The sequence below is a fragment of the Aricia agestis genome, chromosome 6, assembly GCF_905147365.1.
Source record: "Aricia agestis chromosome 6, ilAriAges1.1, whole genome shotgun sequence".
Lineage (NCBI taxonomy): Eukaryota > Metazoa > Arthropoda > Insecta > Lepidoptera > Lycaenidae > Aricia > Aricia agestis.
Genome location: NC_056411.1, coordinates 14,748,336 through 14,770,576, shown reverse-complemented (window position 1 = coordinate 14,770,576; position 22,241 = coordinate 14,748,336). Strand labels below are relative to the sequence as shown.

General features: G+C 37.4%; 1 protein-coding gene across 2 annotated transcripts in view; it reads left to right on the top strand.

Annotated features, from left to right (window-relative positions):
- Nucleotides 1–13,594, top strand: part of LOC121727593 (small G protein signaling modulator 2-like) — a 49,727-nt gene extending 36,133 nt beyond the window's left edge. Inside the window, exons 8-23 of one of the 2 annotated variants that reach the window (XM_042115501.1) lie at nucleotides 160–284; nucleotides 898–1,011; nucleotides 1,789–1,925; nucleotides 2,757–2,854; nucleotides 3,704–3,839; nucleotides 4,666–4,841; nucleotides 5,471–5,615; nucleotides 5,793–5,952; nucleotides 6,092–6,284; nucleotides 6,367–6,892; nucleotides 7,107–7,255; nucleotides 7,422–7,546; nucleotides 7,857–8,036; nucleotides 10,469–10,595; nucleotides 11,256–11,406; nucleotides 13,092–13,594. In XM_042115501.1, the coding sequence (XP_041971435.1) occupies nucleotides 160–284; nucleotides 898–1,011; nucleotides 1,789–1,925; nucleotides 2,757–2,854; nucleotides 3,704–3,839; nucleotides 4,666–4,841; nucleotides 5,471–5,615; nucleotides 5,793–5,952; nucleotides 6,092–6,284; nucleotides 6,367–6,892; nucleotides 7,107–7,255; nucleotides 7,422–7,546; nucleotides 7,857–8,036; nucleotides 10,469–10,595; nucleotides 11,256–11,406; nucleotides 13,092–13,180 (2,631 nt within the window). In that variant the 3' untranslated portion in view covers nucleotides 13,181–13,594. The remainder of the gene's footprint in view (nucleotides 1–159; nucleotides 285–897; nucleotides 1,012–1,788; nucleotides 1,926–2,756; nucleotides 2,855–3,703; nucleotides 3,840–4,665; nucleotides 4,842–5,470; nucleotides 5,616–5,792; nucleotides 5,953–6,091; nucleotides 6,285–6,366; nucleotides 6,893–7,106; nucleotides 7,256–7,421; nucleotides 7,547–7,856; nucleotides 8,037–10,468; nucleotides 10,596–11,255; nucleotides 11,407–13,091) is intronic. The other variant, XM_042115502.1, reaches the window with a different exon arrangement.
- Nucleotides 13,595–22,241: the final 8,647 nt, after the last annotated feature.

Genomic DNA, 22,241 nt, shown 5'->3' with positions numbered 1-22,241 from the left:
GATGATAAACTTTCTATCACATCTGCTTTACTAAATTGAAATAAGGTCATCCTTTCTGAGCTGCAAGGACGCGGATAGACTCATGAGTCATGACTCTTTTTTGTCTCAATTTTTGTCGGGGATTGATGGCCTAATTGATACATAACCATTATATTGCAGAAAGACGTGGAGGAACCCATGCCTGGGTACCTGAGTCTACACCAGAGTCCCAATGGGCTGATCATCAAGTGGACACCGAACCAACTCATGAACGGATTCGCGGAGAGTGAAGGCATCGACAAAGGGTATGAGTTCAGAGTTCTTTTATTGTGTTTTGTTGTAGTCAGTGGATTTTGTGTAAAATATTTTTGGTATTATATTATATCCATGATTTATGTGAAAATTTAGAGAGCTTAGTTTGTCTAATTTTAGTAAATATTCTGGCGATTTTGCATCTTTCTTCTCAGAAATTCGTTTATCCATACATAGTTTACCAAAAGCTTTAGTTGTTAGTCCTTGCTTTCTGTAATAACAATTTCGATGTGAGCATAGATTTTGCTGTTGTACCTAGTACCTATAGAGTATAGTCTATTGGCGTTAATAATAATTCAACAGTAAATGGTCAAGAAGGGCCGTCTTCATAAAATGCGGCCTTCCCACATTGATTCATTAAAGATCAAAACAAGCGACTGAACGTACAGAGGGGCACTTTCCTCTATGATTGCCCTATTATGTATGCTATACACAGCTTTGCAATCATGGTTATCCATAATGGCCCAACATGGAAAAACTTAAACCAGCAAGCTATATGGAATATAATAAGTAAAATGGACAACAGTCATTCAGTTAACGCTAATAGAGTATAGTGGTGAATTGCTATGTAATGTGCTATAGTCTGTAGTAGCATGTTGTGTGTAGTTACCGCTGCCACCTAGTGCACAGCTCGGCGTGCCAGCACATTTGTGTTCTGTGCAGCGCGCAGCCCTGCACCGTGTACAGACGGCGCTGCTCGGGCGCGCTGTGCATCGACTGGTATGTCGCCTCTGTTTGATGTTTATTGTTTAATCTTGGGTTTTTAATTTATCTACGCCTGATTTCACCGACGACTATAATTAAAGTTAATGCTCGAGTTAGTAACAAGTTACCGCTTTCGTTTTTCATATGAATGAAAGAAAAGACATGACATTTTAACAAGCTGTGAACACTAACAGACGTTTGGTGAATTTGGGCCTTAAGGCCCAAATTCACCAACAAATGACTATAACATTATCTTAAGGTAATGTTATACTTATTTGTAGTTAGAGCATGCAAATTAAATGACTATTACTAATACGTCTAGATAATATCATGTAGGACTGCTCAGGGCTCCTCATAATATTATGATAAGGATTAGTTACCTACTTTGCTAGTTCACAGCGAGTTCACAGCATGTGATAGCAGTTCTACTGTACGAAATACGAATCATTAGAGATAAGTTTTGATGTAAAAATCACAAGAGAGAATTTTTTGAGCAAACAATATAACAGAGTAATTTTATTTGTCTCTAAAAAGATAGAAAGATCAATAAGGTCCTTAAATCGTTTTATTTGACACGACCTTTATGCCAACAACATAAGGTTTACTTTCATAAGACCTCCGAGGCAGTGCCGGATTTAGCACTACCAGCGCCCTGGGCGAGAATACTTCGGCTGTTCGGCACGCCGCCCAGGATGCTGGTATTGCTGAAAAACTTGGCGCCCATTTTGTTTGCCTTCAGCGCCCCTTTTTTATCCGACGGCGAGGTTAACTATGTATGTATGTGTGTTCCAGCGTGTACTGGGCGATGTCGCTGCAAGTGTGTGTGTGGGAGACGGTGTACGTGCACGTGCACCGCGCGCCCGCCAGCGACGCGCTCATACTCGTCGGACAGGACGGCGTGCAGAGACCGCCCATACACTTCCCCAAAGGTATATTAAACTCTCTACTAGAGATGTCGTACATAAGGGCGGCAAAAATAAAAGTGGCCTATATTCATAGCTGGGCATTAACTCGTTAATCCGTTAATCGTTAATTAACGAAGTTAACATTTTGATTAACGGATTAACTTTTAAGTTAACTTTTAAAAATATTAACGGACTCGTTAACTTCCGTTAATATGCAAAAGTCCGTTAATCGTTAATCCAATGCCTACTATTTACCGCACGGCACCGAAGCGCGGCGCGAAAACAGGGTTCAGACAGTTAGTATGAAACGACAAGTGCCGGGCGGGCGAGCAGCGCGGCGCCGCGGCACGGCAGCAGCGAGTGAAACAAAAACAATACTAGATACATTTTCAGGCGCGTGCGAGTAAGAAGAGATTTGTTTCGTTATATAATTTCAGTACTCAGCGCCAGTTCTTATAGAAAGTGATTTGTTTATTGTTGCATATTATCATTTGCATATTGATAAAGAAGAGTGCGCTTTTTTTTAGTTAGGTAGAATATAATAATCATAGAAGTATTTTGTTTTGTCCCTAACATTTTGACTTCCAAAACCTTAAACCAACAGGTTTTGTACGTACACTAACGCAATGATATAAGTTATAACAAGGCCATATTACATATTAACGGATTAACGATTAACGTTAACTTGCGTTAATTCGTCCGAAATGTGACGCTTTAACGTTTAACGAAGCTAACATTTTTTTTAACATCGTTCTTTCTTGTACAAGTGCTTTAAACTCTGTACAAGGATGGGACGCAAAATAAAAAATCAGCTGAAAGCAGAGAGGAATTAATAATAAAGTGTAAAATTTTCAGGTGGACATCTGCTCTCGTTCCTCAGTAATCTTGAGACTGGATTGCTACCACACGGTCAGCTAGATCCTCCGCTGTGGTCCCAGCGAGGTACCGGCAAGGTCAGTAAAATAATATGTGTTCATATTGAAAATATGAAGCTCATGCAATTTAACATCCAAATTATTAATTCCAACATAAAATCGGTGTGTTTATACAACTCTTTATCATATCCATCGATCATCCACCACTTAGGTCACGAGAGTAAATAAAAAGAGAGGTCTTGCTTAGGTACGCAGCACATGATAATTATTGATAAGGCTCTAATAAACTTCTTTTTTTTATTTGTTAATTTTCTATCTAGTTACTGGCGATTATTATCGTTACCGGAATAGTTTCACAGAAGCCCCTACGAAATCAAAGAGATATAGGTTCTATCAGAAAAGTTGATTCATAGGCAGATGGCAGACCTACGTAAATTGGTCGCGTTATATCAAACTCAGCCGACCGATCACAACTAACATTATATCAAACTAACCTAACATACGTGGGAGAGCCATGCTGCGGCATGAATGGGCCGGCTCGACCGGAGAAATACCACGTTCTCACAGAAAACTGGCGTGAAACAGCGCTTGTGCTGTGTTTCGCCGAGTGAGTTTTTCCGGAGGCCCAATGCTCTACCCTATTCCCTTCCCTACCCTCCCCTATTCCCTTCCCATCCCTACCCTCCCCTATTACCCTATTCCCTCTTAAAAGGCCGGCAACACACCTGCAGCTCTTCTGATGCTGCGAGTGTCCATGGGCGACGGAAGTTGCTTTCCATCAGGTGACCCGTTTGCTCGCTTGTCCCCTTATTTCATAAAAAAAAAATTGACAACTCGACCGAAAGACATTCGTCCGTCAACTGTCTATGAATCAATTTCTTCGATGATACTATTACGTGCTATTACACATTTGTACCACTGTTGCAGGTGTTCGGTCGCCGGTCGCTGCGGCGGCGGCCGATGCCGAGCCTGTGCGAGAGCGGCGAGGAGGAGGCGGACTGGGACGACGCCGCCGGTGACTACGTCTTCCGCATCGTCAACAACACCATCGCTGATAGAGAAGGTAAGTAATGGTGCCATCGCGCACCGTGGTACTACGCGCAGTACCAAACGAAACACCTATTAATTTAGCGCTAATGAAATTATCTGAACTTACCTGTACTTTCCCTGATTAGCCATAATTAAGAATCATCTCGATATAGCATTCAATGTTTAACTGCACAGTGCGCTTCTTCATATACGCTAGCAGTTTGCACAACGTCAATATTTGATTTGGTACGTCACACTCCACCATAATAATAATACGCCGTAGCTACGTCACAAATACGCCATAGCTACGTCATGCTACGCCGTGCTACGCTATGCTACGCCATGCCATAACTTGCGATACGCACTGGCAGTGGCACCAATTTTACATTATACAGAGTGCAATTAAACCTTCCTGCCAATTTTTTCCAGGGCTTAGGTATCATTAGGAGAATCCATTCAACCAAAAAAAAGGGTGTTATTTTATTTTCAATGACATATTTTATCCCATTTAAAATCGTTGCAGAACGGTCACTCGCGGCGCGGGGGAATGAGAAGGGGTGACGCGGGATGAGGCGTGCGCGCGGAGCGCCGGGGGCACGTCCGCGCGCGGCGCGGCCAACGCATTATGTCCATTAATTGTAGTGTTTTTTAGGATAACTTTCGGAAGCTATTTCTCAACATTTTAGTACTGAGTGACTATAAAAGTAAAAATACGTGTATTTTTATTTTTAACAAGGATCAATATATCAAAATTTGGCAGGAAGGTTTAATTGCACCCTGTATAATATACATAAAATCCTTCCTACGCTACCCACCTATACATCAATATTGTTACTAAGAATTTCTTTGTAACATTACAGCGGCGATGCGCAGCTCGCTCTTGGATCGTGTTATGTCGTCCCCCCCGCGCACGCCGCGTCGCCCGTTGGCGTCCACGTCAACGACGTCGTCGGACTCCTCCACCATGTCGGTGGACTGCCCGCCGCCGCTCAACGGCGCGCCCACCACGCCGGCCGCACACCCGCCTGTCGAACAGGTGAGGGGGGAAAAGCAATAGATTTTTTTTAATATCAAATAAGGCGGCGATCGAACAAACGGGTCACCTAATGGAAAGCAACAACCGTCGCCCAAGGACAATCGCAACATTAGAAGAGCTGCAGGTGCGTTTCCGGCCTTTTAAGAGGGAATACGCTGTCTTCTTCAAGGTTTGCAGGAAGTATTGGTCCGGAAATACGGCTGATGACAGTTCGGCGTTCGCCTACCAAAGAAGATAATATTAGGAGAAAAGATCCAATAGTGTAAAATATTCCAGAGGTCTGAAAAAGTATTTTTGATGTAGGTGCAGGAAAAACAAAAGCCGATTGAAAATGACTTAATGAAAAAACACGCTTTAAAATATAATGAGTCACAAGTACTGACACTGCCGTATTAAAGAGTGGAATTTATTATCTTTCAGAGAATTCTTATAGTTCTTACCCATAAGTCTCTGCCCATAGTAAGTCTGCAGTAATTTAGATTTCTATGAGGCCATGTTAACCAGTTAAGTACTACAAAATTAAGCAGGTTACAATTGAACACGAAAGTGTTACATCCAAAAATCTAAGAGAAGTAATAATTTTAATAATAGTCATGCGTCCAGCGTTAATGAAACTCTTGTTAATTTAGGTTGCATCTATCGAGTTGGTGTGCAGTACGATGCGAAGGCAGATAATATCCCGCGCGTTCTACGGGTGGCTGGCGTACTGCCGACACTTATCTACGGTCAGGACGCATCTCAGCGGGCTGGTTCACCCCAACATTATACCGACAGGTTTGTATCATAATAATCATGCTATTTCAGCTAACTTATAAAGAAGGGAAAAGATGGAATCTGCCTACTTTAAATATCGTACAAAAAAATAAAATAATCAAAGAGTAGCAGATGCGAGTATTAATGACGAGTAGATTGGGAATTGACATCATAATCTAAAATCTTAACTCTATGTAGATGGTGCTCAAGGTGGTCTTACAGTTGAAGTGTGGAGGTCTATGATGAATGAGAAAGGTGCAGTAAGTGACAAGGACGAAGTGTATAGGCTCGTTTACTATGGAGGAGTACAACACGACATTAGAAAAGAAGTATGGCCGTTTCTACTTGGATATTACGAGTAAGTATTATGGCCACTGATGTTAATAGTGTTGATAATATTATCATAATAATGGTGATGATGATGAAAATTGAAATGATTCAATTTATTATGATATATTAATATTGTGTCTATATTTACTAGAAACTTTTATTCCTAGATTTGGCTCAACAGCTGAAGAAAGGACTGAACAAGATATAGTGTATCGACGACAATATGAAACTACCATGTCAGAGTGGTTATGTGTAGAAGCTATAGTGCGGCAGAAAGATAAAGAGCAAACAGCGGCATCTATCGCAAGGCTCACACAAGCCTCAGGGAAACCAAGAGTTGAAGTTGATGATAATACAGAGGTACTGTAAAATATTTAATGTAAAATAGTTTTTTTTAAAGTAAGCATCTCGTGATCGGCTGAATACATTTTTTATTTTACAGGTATTTGAAGATGACTGCAGCGTCATATCAGACAATCCACCAGTCGTATCTCCCGAGGCTAGTGAAACAGAACCTAAAAGATTAGACGTCAAACCAGTGCTATCTCGAGCGCCTAGCATAGACGAAGTTGAAAATTTAGAATTAGATGAAGACAAACAACACGATTCTAAAGCCAATGGCAAATCTGATATAAGCGAAGAAAAAGATCAAACGGACGCTGATAGCTTTAGTGAAGTGGACGAGAAAGATGTGTGTATAAGAAGTGTCGTTGAAAATCCTGATATGAGAAGAGAAAGTATTGCTGAAATAAAGAGGTTAGCTGAGGAGATCGTCCAGAAAGGAGAAGGGAGAGGTCCCCTGTGTAGTGTAGATAGTGCCAATATGAATGTCAATGGAACCGACAATGGTCCCATAGAAGATAATCACACAAGCCAAACACAAGCACAGTGTACGAGCGTGATAGTCACGAATCCGTCGGTCGATCTTGCCGTGTATGGTGGATCGCCTGCGTCTGGTGGAACTACAGGTAAAAACCATACCTCATTAAATACAAATTATTTCTGATACACGATCAACAATGAAGCATTTATTGTATTCATTAGATGCAGTTGCTCATAAATGAGTCAGTCATAACAGACCTACAGATACACTTTCCTATTTCCCATTTAGGACTAGTATAAAAGGATCAGCGTTTTAATTTCTTGATGTGCCTATTAATTTGTTAATAATTCCACTTAAAGCCAACGTAAGTCCAGCCCGGAGTCCACTAGGCGTAGTGCGTGAAGAATCTCACTCGGGTGGAGCGTCGTTTGATGCTCTGGAGCCGGACAACCGCGAGGCTCGCTCGGCGTGCGCGTCTCCTGCCAGCTCAAATGGGGGAGTTTACTCGGTAAAAATTATTTAAAAAATTTGCTGTTACCTTATAGGTAACAGCAAAGCGCCATGAACAAAGTGAACGTGGGAAACATCATATTTTTAATAGCTTTAATAACAGAGTAAATATGTTGTTGTCCTCTTGAATATTTTCAATATTTAATGTGTTAATGTGATTTCAGAACGAGCTTGTGGAGAGTTTCGCTCTCAACTTGCATCGCATTGAAAAAGATGTCCAGAGGTGCGACAGGAACTACCCATTCTTCAACGACGAAAACCTAGACAAATTACGGAATATTATGTGCACGTAAGTTTATGATTTTTTCTTTCTTTAGTTACTTCATTGGTTGATAGCTGATGCCAATGTTTCACGTTAACTTTCAAGTGTATCTTCTTTCTAATCTTTGTAAACGAGAAGGCGTGATATTTCATATACAATTACAAACCCAGACAGGTGCAAATGGGACTGTTTGGGCGAGAAAAAGAATACTAAATTTACTGTGTGTTCGTTGAAGCTATCAATACGCTTATGGGTGGCATGGAAACAGTCATTATTAAAACCATAAGTAGATTTTGCTGTAAATTTTTATTACTTCAATGATACCATCATCTTCCAGGTACGTGTGGGAGCACCTGGAGACGGGATACATGCAGGGCATGTGCGACCTGGTGGCGCCGCTGCTGGTGATCACGCGCGAGGAGGCGGTCGCCCACGCGCTCTTCTCCCGACTCATGGACCGGGCCAAAGACAACTTCCCGTCGGGACAAGCGATGGACGCGCATTTTGCTGATATGCGGTAAGTGAGAAGAATGACGTCATATTCCAGCTATGTCTGGGAGCACCTGAAGACGGGCTACATTCAGGGCATGTACGACCTGGTAGCGCCGCTGCTGGTAATCACGCGCGAGGAGGCGGTCGCCCACGCGCTCTTCTCCCGACTCATGGACCGTGCCAAGAACAACTTCCCGTCCGGACAGGCGATGGATGCGCATTTTGCCGATATGCGGTAAGAGAAATTGAGCTGGTAATTTTTGGTTCTAGTGTAAGTCGACCAAACGACGTAGGTCTGTCAACTGCCTAGGAATCAATTTCCTCGGGTATACTTAAGAAAGGTGCTCTCCTTTTTGCCATCAATAAATAACACGAAACAAAAATTGCTTTAAATTCTCCAGCAATTAAAAAAAAAAAAAAAATGTTTTATTCTTCACACAACAGGAACTTACAAGATAATTAGGTACATGAAATATTATATTCAATAGCTAAATCTTTGTGTGAACTGGAGCCTAAACTAGGTGACCCTGTATTTCAGGACTCCAGGTTCCACCCGCAGATACAGTAAAAGGTGTACGTTCGCGCGAGTGTGTGTTCGTGTGTGTGTGTGTGTGTTTGTGTGTGTGTGTGTGTGTGTGTGTTTGTGTGTGTGTGGGTGTGTGTGTGTGTGTGGGTGTGTGGGTGGGTGTGTGTGTGATGTTTGTATATTATGTGTATTAATATTTTTATGTAAGTAAGTAATATATTTTGTTATAGTTTTATATTTTTATAAGAATAATATTATATTATTAACAATATACATACATATACTTAAGTCTTAATACATGATATTATGATAAATACACATATACACATATTATATGGAATATTATACTAATTTATAATTTTTATTAGGTCTTCTGATTCATTGTAATTTAGTGTAAGGAGCCATTTTTTAACGAGAGTTTTACATTTGTTGCGTGTTTTGTCGTAGATATTTATTAATTTATTTATTCTATTGTAGATATATGATGCAAGGAAGGATATATGACGCGTATAAAACACAGTTTTGTGTTCAGGTATACTGCATACCTTATCTGATCTTCGTTTGGTATGTATATCAGGATCATATGTGAGTTCAGAGTGTTTGTATAATGTGACATTTAGAATATACAAACGTCTGATCGATAAAACTTGTGAACATTCGTAAAGTTTGCTGGTGGGATATCTATACGGTTTTTTAAAAATAACTTTGAGTAGAGACCGTTGTGCGCGTTCAACTTTTATCATTTTAGTTTTACATGCGCCTCCCCAAGCAGTAATACAATAGCCCAATATAGATTGAGCTAGTGCGAGATATATAGTTTTGAGTAGTTGAGGTTTTGCGATGTCACGTAAGTTTTTAAATACCCAAATTAATTTTCGTGTTCGTGCTGAAAGCAGATTGATATGAGCATTCCAGGACAGAGCATCATCAAGCTGGATACCTAGATATTTAATCTCACGGACTTTTGCCAGCGTTAGGCAACTACATGAGGATAAACCGGATTCGATTCCACAGGTATGTGCTTTTAAGTTGAAGGTGGACGCAGGTTTAGTCTTTTTTGTTATGCTAAATGTTAAATATTTTGTTTTTTTAATATTCAAAGTAAGAGAGTTTTTATGTAGCCAAGCTATAACATTCCTGAGTCCTTTCTCAGCATTTCTGCGTGTTTCTGCCCAGGTCTCTCCTGTAAAAGTTAGAGCAGTATCATCTGCATATGAGTAAATGTTTCCATGATGGGGCTTGTAATTGCAGAGGTCATTTATATAGACTAAGAAGAGACTTGGGCCTAGAACACTGCTCTGCGGAACTCCAAATGTCATTGATTGGTAGGAACTAAGGTTATCACCGATTTTTACTTGTTGGAGTCTGTCAGTAAGAAAACTACGAAACATCTTAAGTGGAATTCCTCGAATGCCCAAGGACTCCAATTTACTTAATAAGGTGGGTATATGAACGGTGTCAAACGCCTTGGCTAGATCTAGGAATATCCCAACACATTTTTTGCCTTTATCCATGTTTGAGGCCAGGTTATCAACAAGGCGTGTAATAGCATCAGTGGTAGACTTTTTAGATTGGAATCCAAATTGAGACTGTGAAATCAGATGTTCCTGCTTTAAATAGCTCATCAATCGTGTGTTCAAGAGCTTTTCCATAATTTTGGATAAGGTCGTTAGAACCGAAATAGGCCGATAGTTGTCAACACAATCTCTGGTCCCGTTTTTGTGAATCGGGTGAACAATAGCTCGTTTAAAGGAGTCTGGGAACACGCCATTATTAAAACAGAGATTTGCGACATATGTAAGTATGGGGGCTATTTTATTAGCAATAGATTTGAGGAATAGAACAGAGATACCATCCCATCCTGTAGCAGATTCATTTTTTAAGGAATTTATTATTTTAATTGACATTAATTGACATTAATTTTTTTTCAGATCCCTAATCCAGATCCTGGACTGCGAGCTGTACGAGCTGATGCACGCGCACGGCGACTACACGCACTTCTACTTCTGCTACCGCTGGTTCCTGCTAGACTTCAAGCGGGAGCTGCTCTATCAGGATGTAAGTTCTTGATTAATACTTCGCCTGAATCATAATATTTGGAATTCAAACAAGTTTAAGTGACCTTTGGCCGTAAAGAGCCAATTATTATTAGTATATAATAATAAGTATGCCTATAAATAAAAATATTTTTTGACTTAAGAGATGAGCACTAAATATGTAATTAAAATATCTATGTAAAGCGGCATGGCATCTCAACTTGATCCATATTAAAAGACGTCTGCGCCATGTGTGTCATCATGATCGCTCAGCTATTTCACTACTACGCGCAATCGAAGCCGATGCCCTACCGACTTTATTCGCTTTAAACTGTCACTTCAGGGTTTGATAGGCCGTTTACATGCAGCCTTGTGGGGCAGAGAAGTGAACAGGGAAGTGGGCAGCGCGAGAATGTAAATAGTCACTCGCGCTGCCACTCGTCACCCCGCTGCCCGACGAGCACGGCGAGTATGTAGAGGGCTGAGTGTAAACGCTCGCTTGCGTCGTAACTACCTCAGAAGTATTCAGGGTAATATTGCCACAGCGGCAGAAGCTGAACGTAAGCGTCCCATTAAGTGTAGAGCCGCGTCAGAATGATAAAAGTCAGGAAAGACTCTTTCCAATTGGCACTAGCCATAAAAAAATTGTGTGAGTCTCTTACTCCATTCTCACCTACACCAGGTGTTTTCGGCGTGGGAGCTGATCTGGGCGGCGCGTCACGTGTCGTCGGAGCACATGGTGCTGTTCATAGCGCTGGCCTTGCTCGAGACGTACCGCGACGTGATACTCGCCAACACCATGGACTTCACTGATATCATCAAGTTCTTCAACGGTACGTAAACCTAGAACAGTTAACGGTACGAAACCCTCATAGGGATTCGTCCGTCTTTCTTATTTTTTGATGTCCTAAATTAGATGTGTATAAAAACAAAATATGTAAATAAATATATAGTGTAAAGAACAAAAGAGCTAAAAAAATAACGTAACTAATTGTACAAAACAAGCCATGATACTGTTAGGGGGATAAATTATTTTAAAAAGATGAGGGATTCTAAAGTTGTAAGGGAATTGGGAAAAGGAATAATAATAAAAAACCCGATCCCTTATAGCATTAATGGCTCATTTTCATTGGTCGATAGGGCCCGCATGCGGGGTGCGGGAGATTTCTGAAACGCATGCCACAGGGCCCGCATCCGGGGAACCGTTTTCATTAGTCGATAGGGCCCGCAGGGCTGGGGAGAACCTCTGTGTTCGTCGCCAGTTACAAACGTTCTTGCCATGGAACAACAATTGATGTTACGCGGAGCAATTTTGACTGTCTGTGATTTATTGAAGAAGAAACTATTGGCGTCACTGAAGGAGAAGAGAAAAAGATTTTGGGTCCGAACTTTCCTGAAAAATAGAAACAGGCATGGCGCGTCAGAAACATTGTGTAAGGAGTTACAATTGTATTTGGAGTGTGATACAGTAGAAGATCATGATATTTTTTTTAGATTATCTAATGACTTATTTGAATATTTATTAAATAAAATAGAAACACGACTTCAGAAAAGAGACACATCTGCTTTGACAAGATTGCTGCCACCTAGGTGTTTGAAACTTTGTATTAATATATTTTGTTAAACCTCAAACTTACAGAAAAGTTAGTGCCATACTGTTACAAATCATTCGAATTACGAATGAAATCTTAGGATTTTGAAAAAATGCTGTTCACATTCACGACCTCCTACAGGTATGGCATTATGACTTCTATTTATGATCATACAGGAAACTGTTAAAAAAAGTTTCAGGGTGGTACAAATTTAAAAAAATCTCCTTTGCAGTAGTATGGCGGCCATTGGGAACTGTCGGAAACGTGGCAACTCACGTCCCGCAAGCTGTATATCGACCGATGAATTTCATTGGTCGATATCACGGTCGGTATAAAGCATGCGGGCAATCCCCGCAGGCGGTGTAACGAACACGTATCGACTTGTAACTTTCATTGGTCGTTATTTCGGCTGCGGGGACTGCCCGCATGCTGTATAACGAACGAGTTAACGACCAATGAAAATGAGCTATAATCGAGCTAGGGAATGTGTTCCAATTAAAAATCCGCCAGTTTCGATAGCGAAGATGTCAAATGTCAAACATATTTTTGTCATCTAACTTATCCCTATCGAAAATTGCGAATTTTGACTCATAATCATAATACGTTTATTATAAGAAAAGGAAAGATTTAGTGTACACCACTTGGCAAAACGTTTTTTTTTTACTTTGATTTATTTTTTAATTTGGCTACAACCGAACAAGTAGTACTCAGTAAATAGGTAAAGACACACTGTAACGATCTTGTGGCTCTCGGATGACATTGTCATGCGTTAGTGTCGCAACTTTGTTCGCAAGAGCTGTCTATCGAGTGACAAAGCGACGGCAGTAGTTTCGATTTAAAGCACGCGCTAAAAGATCATTTTGTGACTGTATAGTGATGGGCTACAAAATATGATCCACTCAGTTTTAAACGATTTTTTTTTTCAGAAATGGCAGAAAGACACGATGCCGCTGCAGTATTATCACTGGCGAGAGATCTCGTCCTGCAGGTGCAAACGTTAATAGAAAATAAATAATTCATCTTAATCGAAAAAATTGATGTAGTAGAATAATATTTACTATGTATACTACGACTTTGTATGTAGTTGAAAGGTTTTGAAGTAAAAATGGCGCGCTAACTAAAAAGGTACCATTTTGGTAAAAGTATCGATTCGGGCACCACTAAACTTATGGCTGTCTTATTAATCGAATTAGGTACTGAGATATCATCGAGATGAGAATTTTATTTATGTACATCTTGTGAAATCTTAAGTAGGAATATAATATTTATACTTACTAAATTATAACATATTTATAGGGTATAGACACATAGATCAGTTTTTATTACTTATATTGAATGTTGTTGTTCCTTGTAACTATAAAAATGAATGCCTATCTAAACAAATTATTACTTACTTATATATTTAGATATAAATATTAGGTGCGTTATAATTTTTTTTTCCTGACGAAAGTTTCTTTTAAAAATATTATTAATATTTTCTTCAATACACATTTCATTTTATGCTATTACTTGGCATAAAATATCCTTCAGACGCCCTTACACGTATTCAAGTAGCTTGGCAAACATTAACCCAAGGTTTACGCCAGGAGAAAAGATTGCGTGGGCTGGATAAAGAGGTTGTTGCCAAGATGACAAGATCAAATCAACTATTAAACTTTATGGTGGCACGGCTCCAAATTGATCTTCTACAATTTGGAGCCGTGCCACCATAAAGTTAATATACCTAGCGGAATAAAGAAACAAAGGCCTGAGCAAGCGAGATGTCACTATCAGTAACGCTGCGTGGTAAAAAGAGACGTGACGACACATTCTAGTAGAACCAATTTTTTTCATCTGTTTGACGTCCAATCGGCACATATCGGCACGCTGACAATTTAATCTCTAAGAAAGATGCTTGTGTAAGTGTATACGTAAACAAATTTTTACACACAGACGCAAATCAATTTCGGTTTCGATTGACAGCTCGAGATTATTGCTGTATTTCGCTAGGTATATTTACTTTATTGCGTGCCACAGCGTTTAGTCGGTAATTCCCCGTAATGTTTACAACAAAAACATCTGTTGTATCATGACTCATTTTTAAACAGAAACCAAATATTACAGCTATCCGCGAACAATACCATTTATCAATTTTATTATTGAATATTTGATAACATTTGACATCTCGTGTATTACTAATCATAATGTTTGTATCACATTCTATTTTGTGAGAATTCTATTAATACACATGATCTAGTAGGTATAGATCTAAAATTTGTGTCATAATTTCCTTCTTATAAGTTTTTTAAATTGTAACTTATGGCATATTATTGAAGCAAAAAATCGGCTTAGTGCATACTTGGCCATGGCCGTGTTGGTTTTTTTGTCAGAATAGAAAATAAAACATTACCAATACAAGTTTAATTTTACTATATTTGACAGTTTCGTAATTTTATCTTGAATAAACGAAACTAAAAAGTTTGAAACGTAACATATTGTGGAACCCTAATTTTCTAGGTTAAATATAAAAAATACTTTAGTGTAAAATACAAATTAAGCTACAGGTATGTGATAATATTATTATATTGTATTGTATTTATTGTTTTAATCACTTAACGAATGAATACAAAATGAATAATATTTACTAAAATAATACTAAGTATCTTGTTTATAACCCTATTTCTTGATCTGTGATTTAATGGGAGAAGTAAAACTTAGCTACGAATAATTTTGTTACTATTTATTTCTTACATAATTAAAAAAAGAACAGATTTTGAAATACGTATCTACTCGTACATCATAATATGTAAAATAAAAACCGATATATTATCTTCCCTGAATCCCGTGCCTTGTATATAGAACCCATCGTTTAATCATGATATATTTACAAATCATAGTATTGTAAAGTCTATATTACTAGATTAAAACCAAATCTACAAAATACATATTATATTACTGCTCTCTATGGAACAAAAGAACAAAATTGTAATATCACAATAACTTTGAATTGCTTTATTCATCTTATACAGTTATCTAGTAAAATACAGCTATATCCATCCTTATGGTCAATTATGGGCAAAATAATAGTTGCATGATTTTTGCAAAAAAAAATAAAAATTTTCATATCCCACTTTTTACTTGGATCGAATGGAATAGTCTGAAAATGCTTGCTATGTGTAACATAAATTATGAAAATATAATTAACGTCATCTCATTTTACATGAAAAAGTGCCAATTCGGTGTAGCATATTTTGTGTCCTATAGGACATGTATACACGTCGGCCCATGATGGACATTGGACAAACGATTACAAACGCATACATGGGCATTGGGCATTTTGGTCTGTTATTGACAATGATTGGCATCGATTGTGATTGCTACACAGCTCTGCAATTATAGTTTTCCATCATGGGCCAACGTGGAGAAGCCTTTAGCTATGTTATACGTCAGCAACTGTTTGGAAAATATTTGCACAAACCTTTATAAAATTTGATGTACCCACATTCAAGCTCCTGTTTACACTTGATGCATAATATTTAGAGATATTGGTGTTTAGTCAGTTTCATCAATACCTAGTACATGGTCTCAATATGTAGCTTAGAGTGTAAATATGTGTTTATATATTTTAGTGAATAAATTATAAATCATTTTAGAAATATCAAAATGGAGTAAATTATGATACGTTTATATATTTTCTTACTATCTATATGTCTGTATTTTGTAAGGAATTGCTATATTCTATTAGGTGAAAATTATTATCCTCAGATACTATCTACAAATTATATTCGGTATCATAAAAACTATATTTAGAAATTATAATATAAACATATTATTTGGTAACCGTTACGTCGTCGTATACCAAGTCGTATTACGTATATGTGTTGTACTTACTTTGTACTTGGACAGGTAACAAAAAAACGTAAAAAGTGATACAAATTTTTCGTATTTTTTCAACGATTTCTTGAATCAAAAAGTAGTCAATTTAAAAATGGACTATAAAGACCATTTTTAAATTGACTACTTGTTGATATGGCTCGGTTATCGTCATCGTTAGATGAAATTTCCATAGAAAAATGAAGATTTCTAAGCTCCATTGACAGGATGGTAGTACTGTACCTACTTAATATAAACGTGATAACATACAGCCATATTTCTCTCATGCAATTATTTGTAACAGTTTGACATAAAATAAACTTATAGCTACGTGTGTCAGGCCTAGTAAAATATTAAAATACTTCATCGTAATGTGAATCATATATTGCCATTGGCCACTTCTGTTATAGGGTGTTATAGGGTGTCCTATATAAATAAAAACAATAAACAGACGTTCCAAACACTTTAAATACATAGGTATAACGAATATTACATAATAGAAAGTAAACAAGTTGAAGCACGCTCACACGCGCTAACATGTAGCTTGGCAAGCAGATTTCAGTGGATTTGCTCGTCGAGCTGCTAACGCAATGCTTAAAAGCGATCTTTTTCGAAGGTGAGGTGAATATATATATACTTATTCTAAAATCATAATTGTCATATAGTGGTAAACGTTCATCATTACGATGATAGGTAGAGATAGATTTGACTATTTATAATATTGAAAATCTGTTGTATAAATAATAAAAATATTATATTTGATATTTGAATGTACCGCATCAAGCAAACTACATTAATTATACTGCGGGGCTAAAATGGTCACATTTAGCATTTCCTCTCAATCAATTCAGCAAATGAATTATCAAAACTGTCAAACTGACAAATGTCAAATCAGTACAAAAATACAGAAATGAATTGCAAGCAGAGTTGCATTTTGCGATTTTAGAAAAAATGAATCATATTATGATTCATATCATGATTCTTCAAAGCGACCATTTTAGCCCCGCTGTTTGTACTTACATAAGTTTTGAATGCTTTATTTCATAAGAGCTTCCATTGCTTATGATTAAATTGTATAAAAATTTTGTTACTTATTTTATAACGTTTAGGACCTACTTTAAATGTTATTTACTTGGTGTTAAGTATTTGTGTTTTATCTTGTATGTTGTGTAAGCTATGAATATTCGTTTAGTAATCATAATAATATTCATGTTTTATATCGTACCTATAATTTAGTATAGTATACCTGTATATTTGCGATGATACTTATTTTACAATTTCTTGTGATTTCATGTGTATGGGAAAAAAATTATGTAAGTACTTTCCAATTACAAAAAATTAAATATATATCCGCTTACAGCAACTTTTTAAGTTACTGAAGCTATCAAACTGTGAAAAATGCTATTTTGCAAATGTTTTTGTGTTATATTTATACAGGGTGCAATTAAACCTTCCTGCCAAATTTTTTCCAGGGCTTAGGTATTATTAGGAGAGTCCATTTAACCAAAAAAATTGGGTGTTATTTTTTTTTCAATGACATATTTTATCCCATTTAAAATCCTTGCAGAACGGTCACTCGCGGCGCGGGGGAATGAGAGGTGACGCGGGATGAGGCTCGCGCGCGGGGGCACGTCACGCGCGGCCGACGCATCGTGTGCATTAATTGTAGTGTTTTTTAGGATAACTTGCGGAAGGTTCAACATTTTAGTACTGAGTGACTATAAAAGAAAAAAACACGTGTATTTTTATTTTTATCAAGGATCAATATATTAAAATTTGGCAGGAAGATTTAATTGCACCCTGTATAATATTCAATTTAAACGTTCATTTTGTTTTTTACTTGATGTCACCAGGGTTACAAACAACTTAAAATTTTTGGACAGTTAACATTAATATTCGTTCAAACATTTGATGTCGTGTAGTAGCGCCATTATACAGTTCAAAACTTACTTGTTAGGTGCGACTCAATGACTCTGACCTAGAAAAAATGATTTCTGACCTTTATTAAGATATTACTTATAAGTAATAATAAAAATCAATGCTTCATTCATTTACTTACTTCTATTATATCCAAAACACTCACCCCCTTACTAATATAAATTTTGTACTTATAGATAAATTCATTGTATAGTATGTAGTTGTTAACGGGATATAAATACATAGCATAATCATATTAAGTATTACCTATGAAATTCTGAATGAACAGATCAGCACTTAAAAGTAAGGAGAGTCAGACCTCTAAAAAATTGTGCTTATAGATGCAGTACGATGCAACAAAGCAACGTGTATAATAATTAATTGAAACATCGAGCATAATAATGTTATTTAGTAATATTATGTAACTATGTACCTATGCTGACGTGTCCACTGAGTAGGTACGAAGTTAACTTTTAACATTTGGGTCAGGTTCAGTCTAACAAGTATGTTTCAAACGTAACTATTGTAATTAGTGATCGACCTACGCTTATGTGATTCTCTCCCCTACCTGACAGGCCTACGTCCAAGCAAAGCTTGAGTGTTGAAAACACATAAAACGTGTCAAATGTAGTACTTATGTTTCCAAAGAATTGATTATATAAAATTGTTTTTAAATAAATGTTTACATGTACAGTATGGCTATGATTTACAATTTCCTCTTGCTCGTTACATCAAGACATAATTATTATTTAGAGGTAAGTATGTAAAAAAAAACATTAAAATTATTTTAATCAAAGGACGGGGAACTTTTTTATATAATTAATAACTCAATAGTAATGACTAATTTACCAATATCTAAGTCATTGATTGGCATTTAGCAGAAAATAATAATTAATTACTTAGTAATTATGTTAGGGAGCATACCCATACTACGTGACCTACTTTTTAAGATTTTTTGACCCCCCCCCCTGGTGACCACGCGTAGTATATGCCAAGACCCCCCTTTGATTGTTCACGTGGTATTGACAAGAATAATTTTTAATCATTTTTTTAAGTAGAAAGAGTATATAATAGCAAATGAAAAAAAAATTGACTCATATTTGTGTTTATTAAGTTATATATTACAAAATACTCTTTGCATGTTCATAACAACTAGAGATCGCCCAATGGTCGAAATTTGACCTCAAATAAAAAAATATATGTTTCAAATTTCAACGCTTTTCTATTGATAATAATTGATATTCTATTGTCAAAATATTGCCTTTATTATTTTTACACCTGTGATAAGTCTCAGATTAATAAAGTCAAATGATGACAGACATGCCGAATGGCCGTGTAGTAATTGTCTAACAGTATTTAAGATTCAATAATTTTTTTTTAATATATTTTCAATTTGACAACTGCAGACTTCAACCATAAATAAAAGAGTACAATTCGTGTGTATAGGCTTGTCATTTAAAATCTCTAGCGTGTGTGTTGTAGTGTGTGCAATGTTTTATTTGTTAAAAAAATGTATGATAAAAGCATAATTTCAAAATAATATTAGCTCGATGCATTCCTTCACCATATAAACTGTAACTGTGCGAAAATTCATGCACCTATAATACGTTTCCCCCCCTTTTTTATTTTACTTTTTTTGCTTTCTGTTCATTACTTAACAATAACATTTGTTAGGATAATATACCTAAATACTTACTTATTTACAATATTACAATAATTTAGCTATAATAATTAATCAATATTTTACTATAAACCCTGTAGATCTAGTAAGCTCCATATCTCTTTTGTGAGGGTGGTATGATCATAATATTTTAATGAGTAGCTGCAGCGATGATAATAATTGAGTATAACAATGATGGTGATGATAATTATTATTATTACCTGTTTACATATTTTTAATTTTCTGATATAATAGTTTATACCTATCTACAGTAAAGCACTTGTGATGACAGTTATAATATCTAATCAAATTTATTTTCAGCAGAACATTTGAATAGATGCTATGTACCTAATGTTATACATTCCGTGCGCTGTATTTTAGTACCTTTTCAAGTCATATTCGATTACAATTAATGTCAGAATTTACTATAGTCACAAACTACAGAAAATACAATTTTTCACCGTCGATACTCGTAGCTCAATTTAAATAGTTAATAATGTCCAAATGTATGCGGCAGTGCGGCTACGGCCAAAACATCAATTTGTTCAACCCAATATGGAAAAATAGTTCCTAGATGCTTGTCTACCAAGGGGTCTACCATTTCAGCTAAACCCGAAAGTTGTGTAACAACTAACAACCGATTTATTTTATTCAGTTGCAGCCGTAAATTCACCGTCAGTCAAACACAGTTAAGTAATTAATGTTCCACTCTGAGTGCGGCAGTCAGTCAAACACTTTCCATTCTTTGCCGCAAGCGACCACGACCGACAAAAATTCAAATAAAATACCACTTTATGACCTATTATACTGTAGCATGGGCGCCGGCAGGGGGGTGCCAGAGGGTGCACTTGCACCCCTTGGTAATCTCGGGATCAACAGGAATAAATTTATTATTGAAATAAAAAGCATTTTGTAACCCTATTACCATGCCGTACAAGGATAGTTCGTAATGTTTTGGCACTAAATGCTTTATGTTGACGTAAATTGACAGTCACTGTTGTTCGTAAAAAGTGAAAAGAAAAGAACAGAAAGAAAATTTAAATCTGCACCCCTTGGAAATTATTCTGCGCCCATGGACTGTAGGCTTCATTCTGCTCTATCTACGCCATTACAAAGCAGCGGTGGCTTACACCAATGTCAGTAGAAAACGAAACCTATAGCTTAGGTCACAAAGTAGGATTTTATTTGAATTTTTGTCGGTGACGTCCCGGTAAAGACGGCGGCGGTAGACAAGCGGCCTAAAGTCGAACACTAACAAACAAGGTGCCTACCACACGTGCATGCTTGACCACCGTTTTGCTGACGCATGCTTCTCGCATGAAAAGACGAAAGACTGACTTATCTACCACACGGCACAGTTATACATGCGCAAGCCACATTCTTGCCGAGATCGACGGCGTATAAACAACTTGGCTTGAACGCTGAACGTCCAACCACACGCGTAGAAAAGTTTGTACACGAAGGGTGCATGCTAGAATTTCAAGCAAGTTTAAAAACCGTCAAGCCAAACCTTGGGGCTTGCGCATACTACCGTTTTACCAACTACGAGGGCTGCTATTTATGTATCCGGAACTGGCCACTTACAAGAACAATATTTAAAAAGTAATTACAACATTTGAAAATAGAACTCTTTGGTTGAAGAATACATTTTGTTTCATGTGACTGTCAATTATTTTTCCATTGTGGCGTCATTTTGAAAATTGCGTGTCTTCATTTGCCATGGATTTAACGCGTGCACATTTTCGTGCAATGATTTACTACGATTTTCGGCGTGGGCTAAATCAACAACAGTGCTTTATTCAACTCACCGCAACTTTTGGAGATGAAGCACCATCAAAAACCACTGTTTATCACTGGTACAGTGAGTTTAATCGTGGGCGGTCTATGCTCACGGATGAAAATAAAGAAGGTCGCCCAAAAACAGCTGTTGTCCCACAAAATATAGATGCTGTGCGGGAACTAATAATGGGTGATCGTCATGTTACATATCGCGAGATAGAGGCGTCCTTAGGCATAAGTATGACGAGCATACATAAGATATTACACGAACATTTGGCTGTAAAAAAATATGTTCGCGTTGGATTCCGCACAACTTGACAATCGATCAAAAACGGGCTCGTGTCGATTGGTGCAAAAAAATGATAAAAAAATACAACCGTAGTACGTCAAAAGCCGTTTATAATATCTACACAGGTGATGAATCTTGGATCTATGCATATGACCCCGAAACTAAACAACAGTCAACGGTGTGGGTGTTCCAAGATGAGCCGAAACCAACAAAAGTTACTCGTGCAAAAAGTACTTTGAAGCAAATGGTCGCCTGTTTTTTTGGAATTAATGGACAATATGTGGCTACAGTGCCATTAGAGAATCGTAAAACGGTTAATTCTGAATGGTATACGACCATTTGTTTACCAGAAGTCTTTGAAGAAATAAGAAAGGACAACCGACAACGCAGAATCATATTACATCACGACAATGCTAGCTGTCACACCTCAGCTGAAACAACTCAGTTTTTGGAGGGTCAAAAGATCGAATTGACTGGTCATCCGCCGTACAGCCCTGATTTGGCACCTAACGATTTCTTTTTATTTCCATACGCGAAGAACAAATTACGTGGTCAACGTTTTTCGAGCCGCGAAGAGGC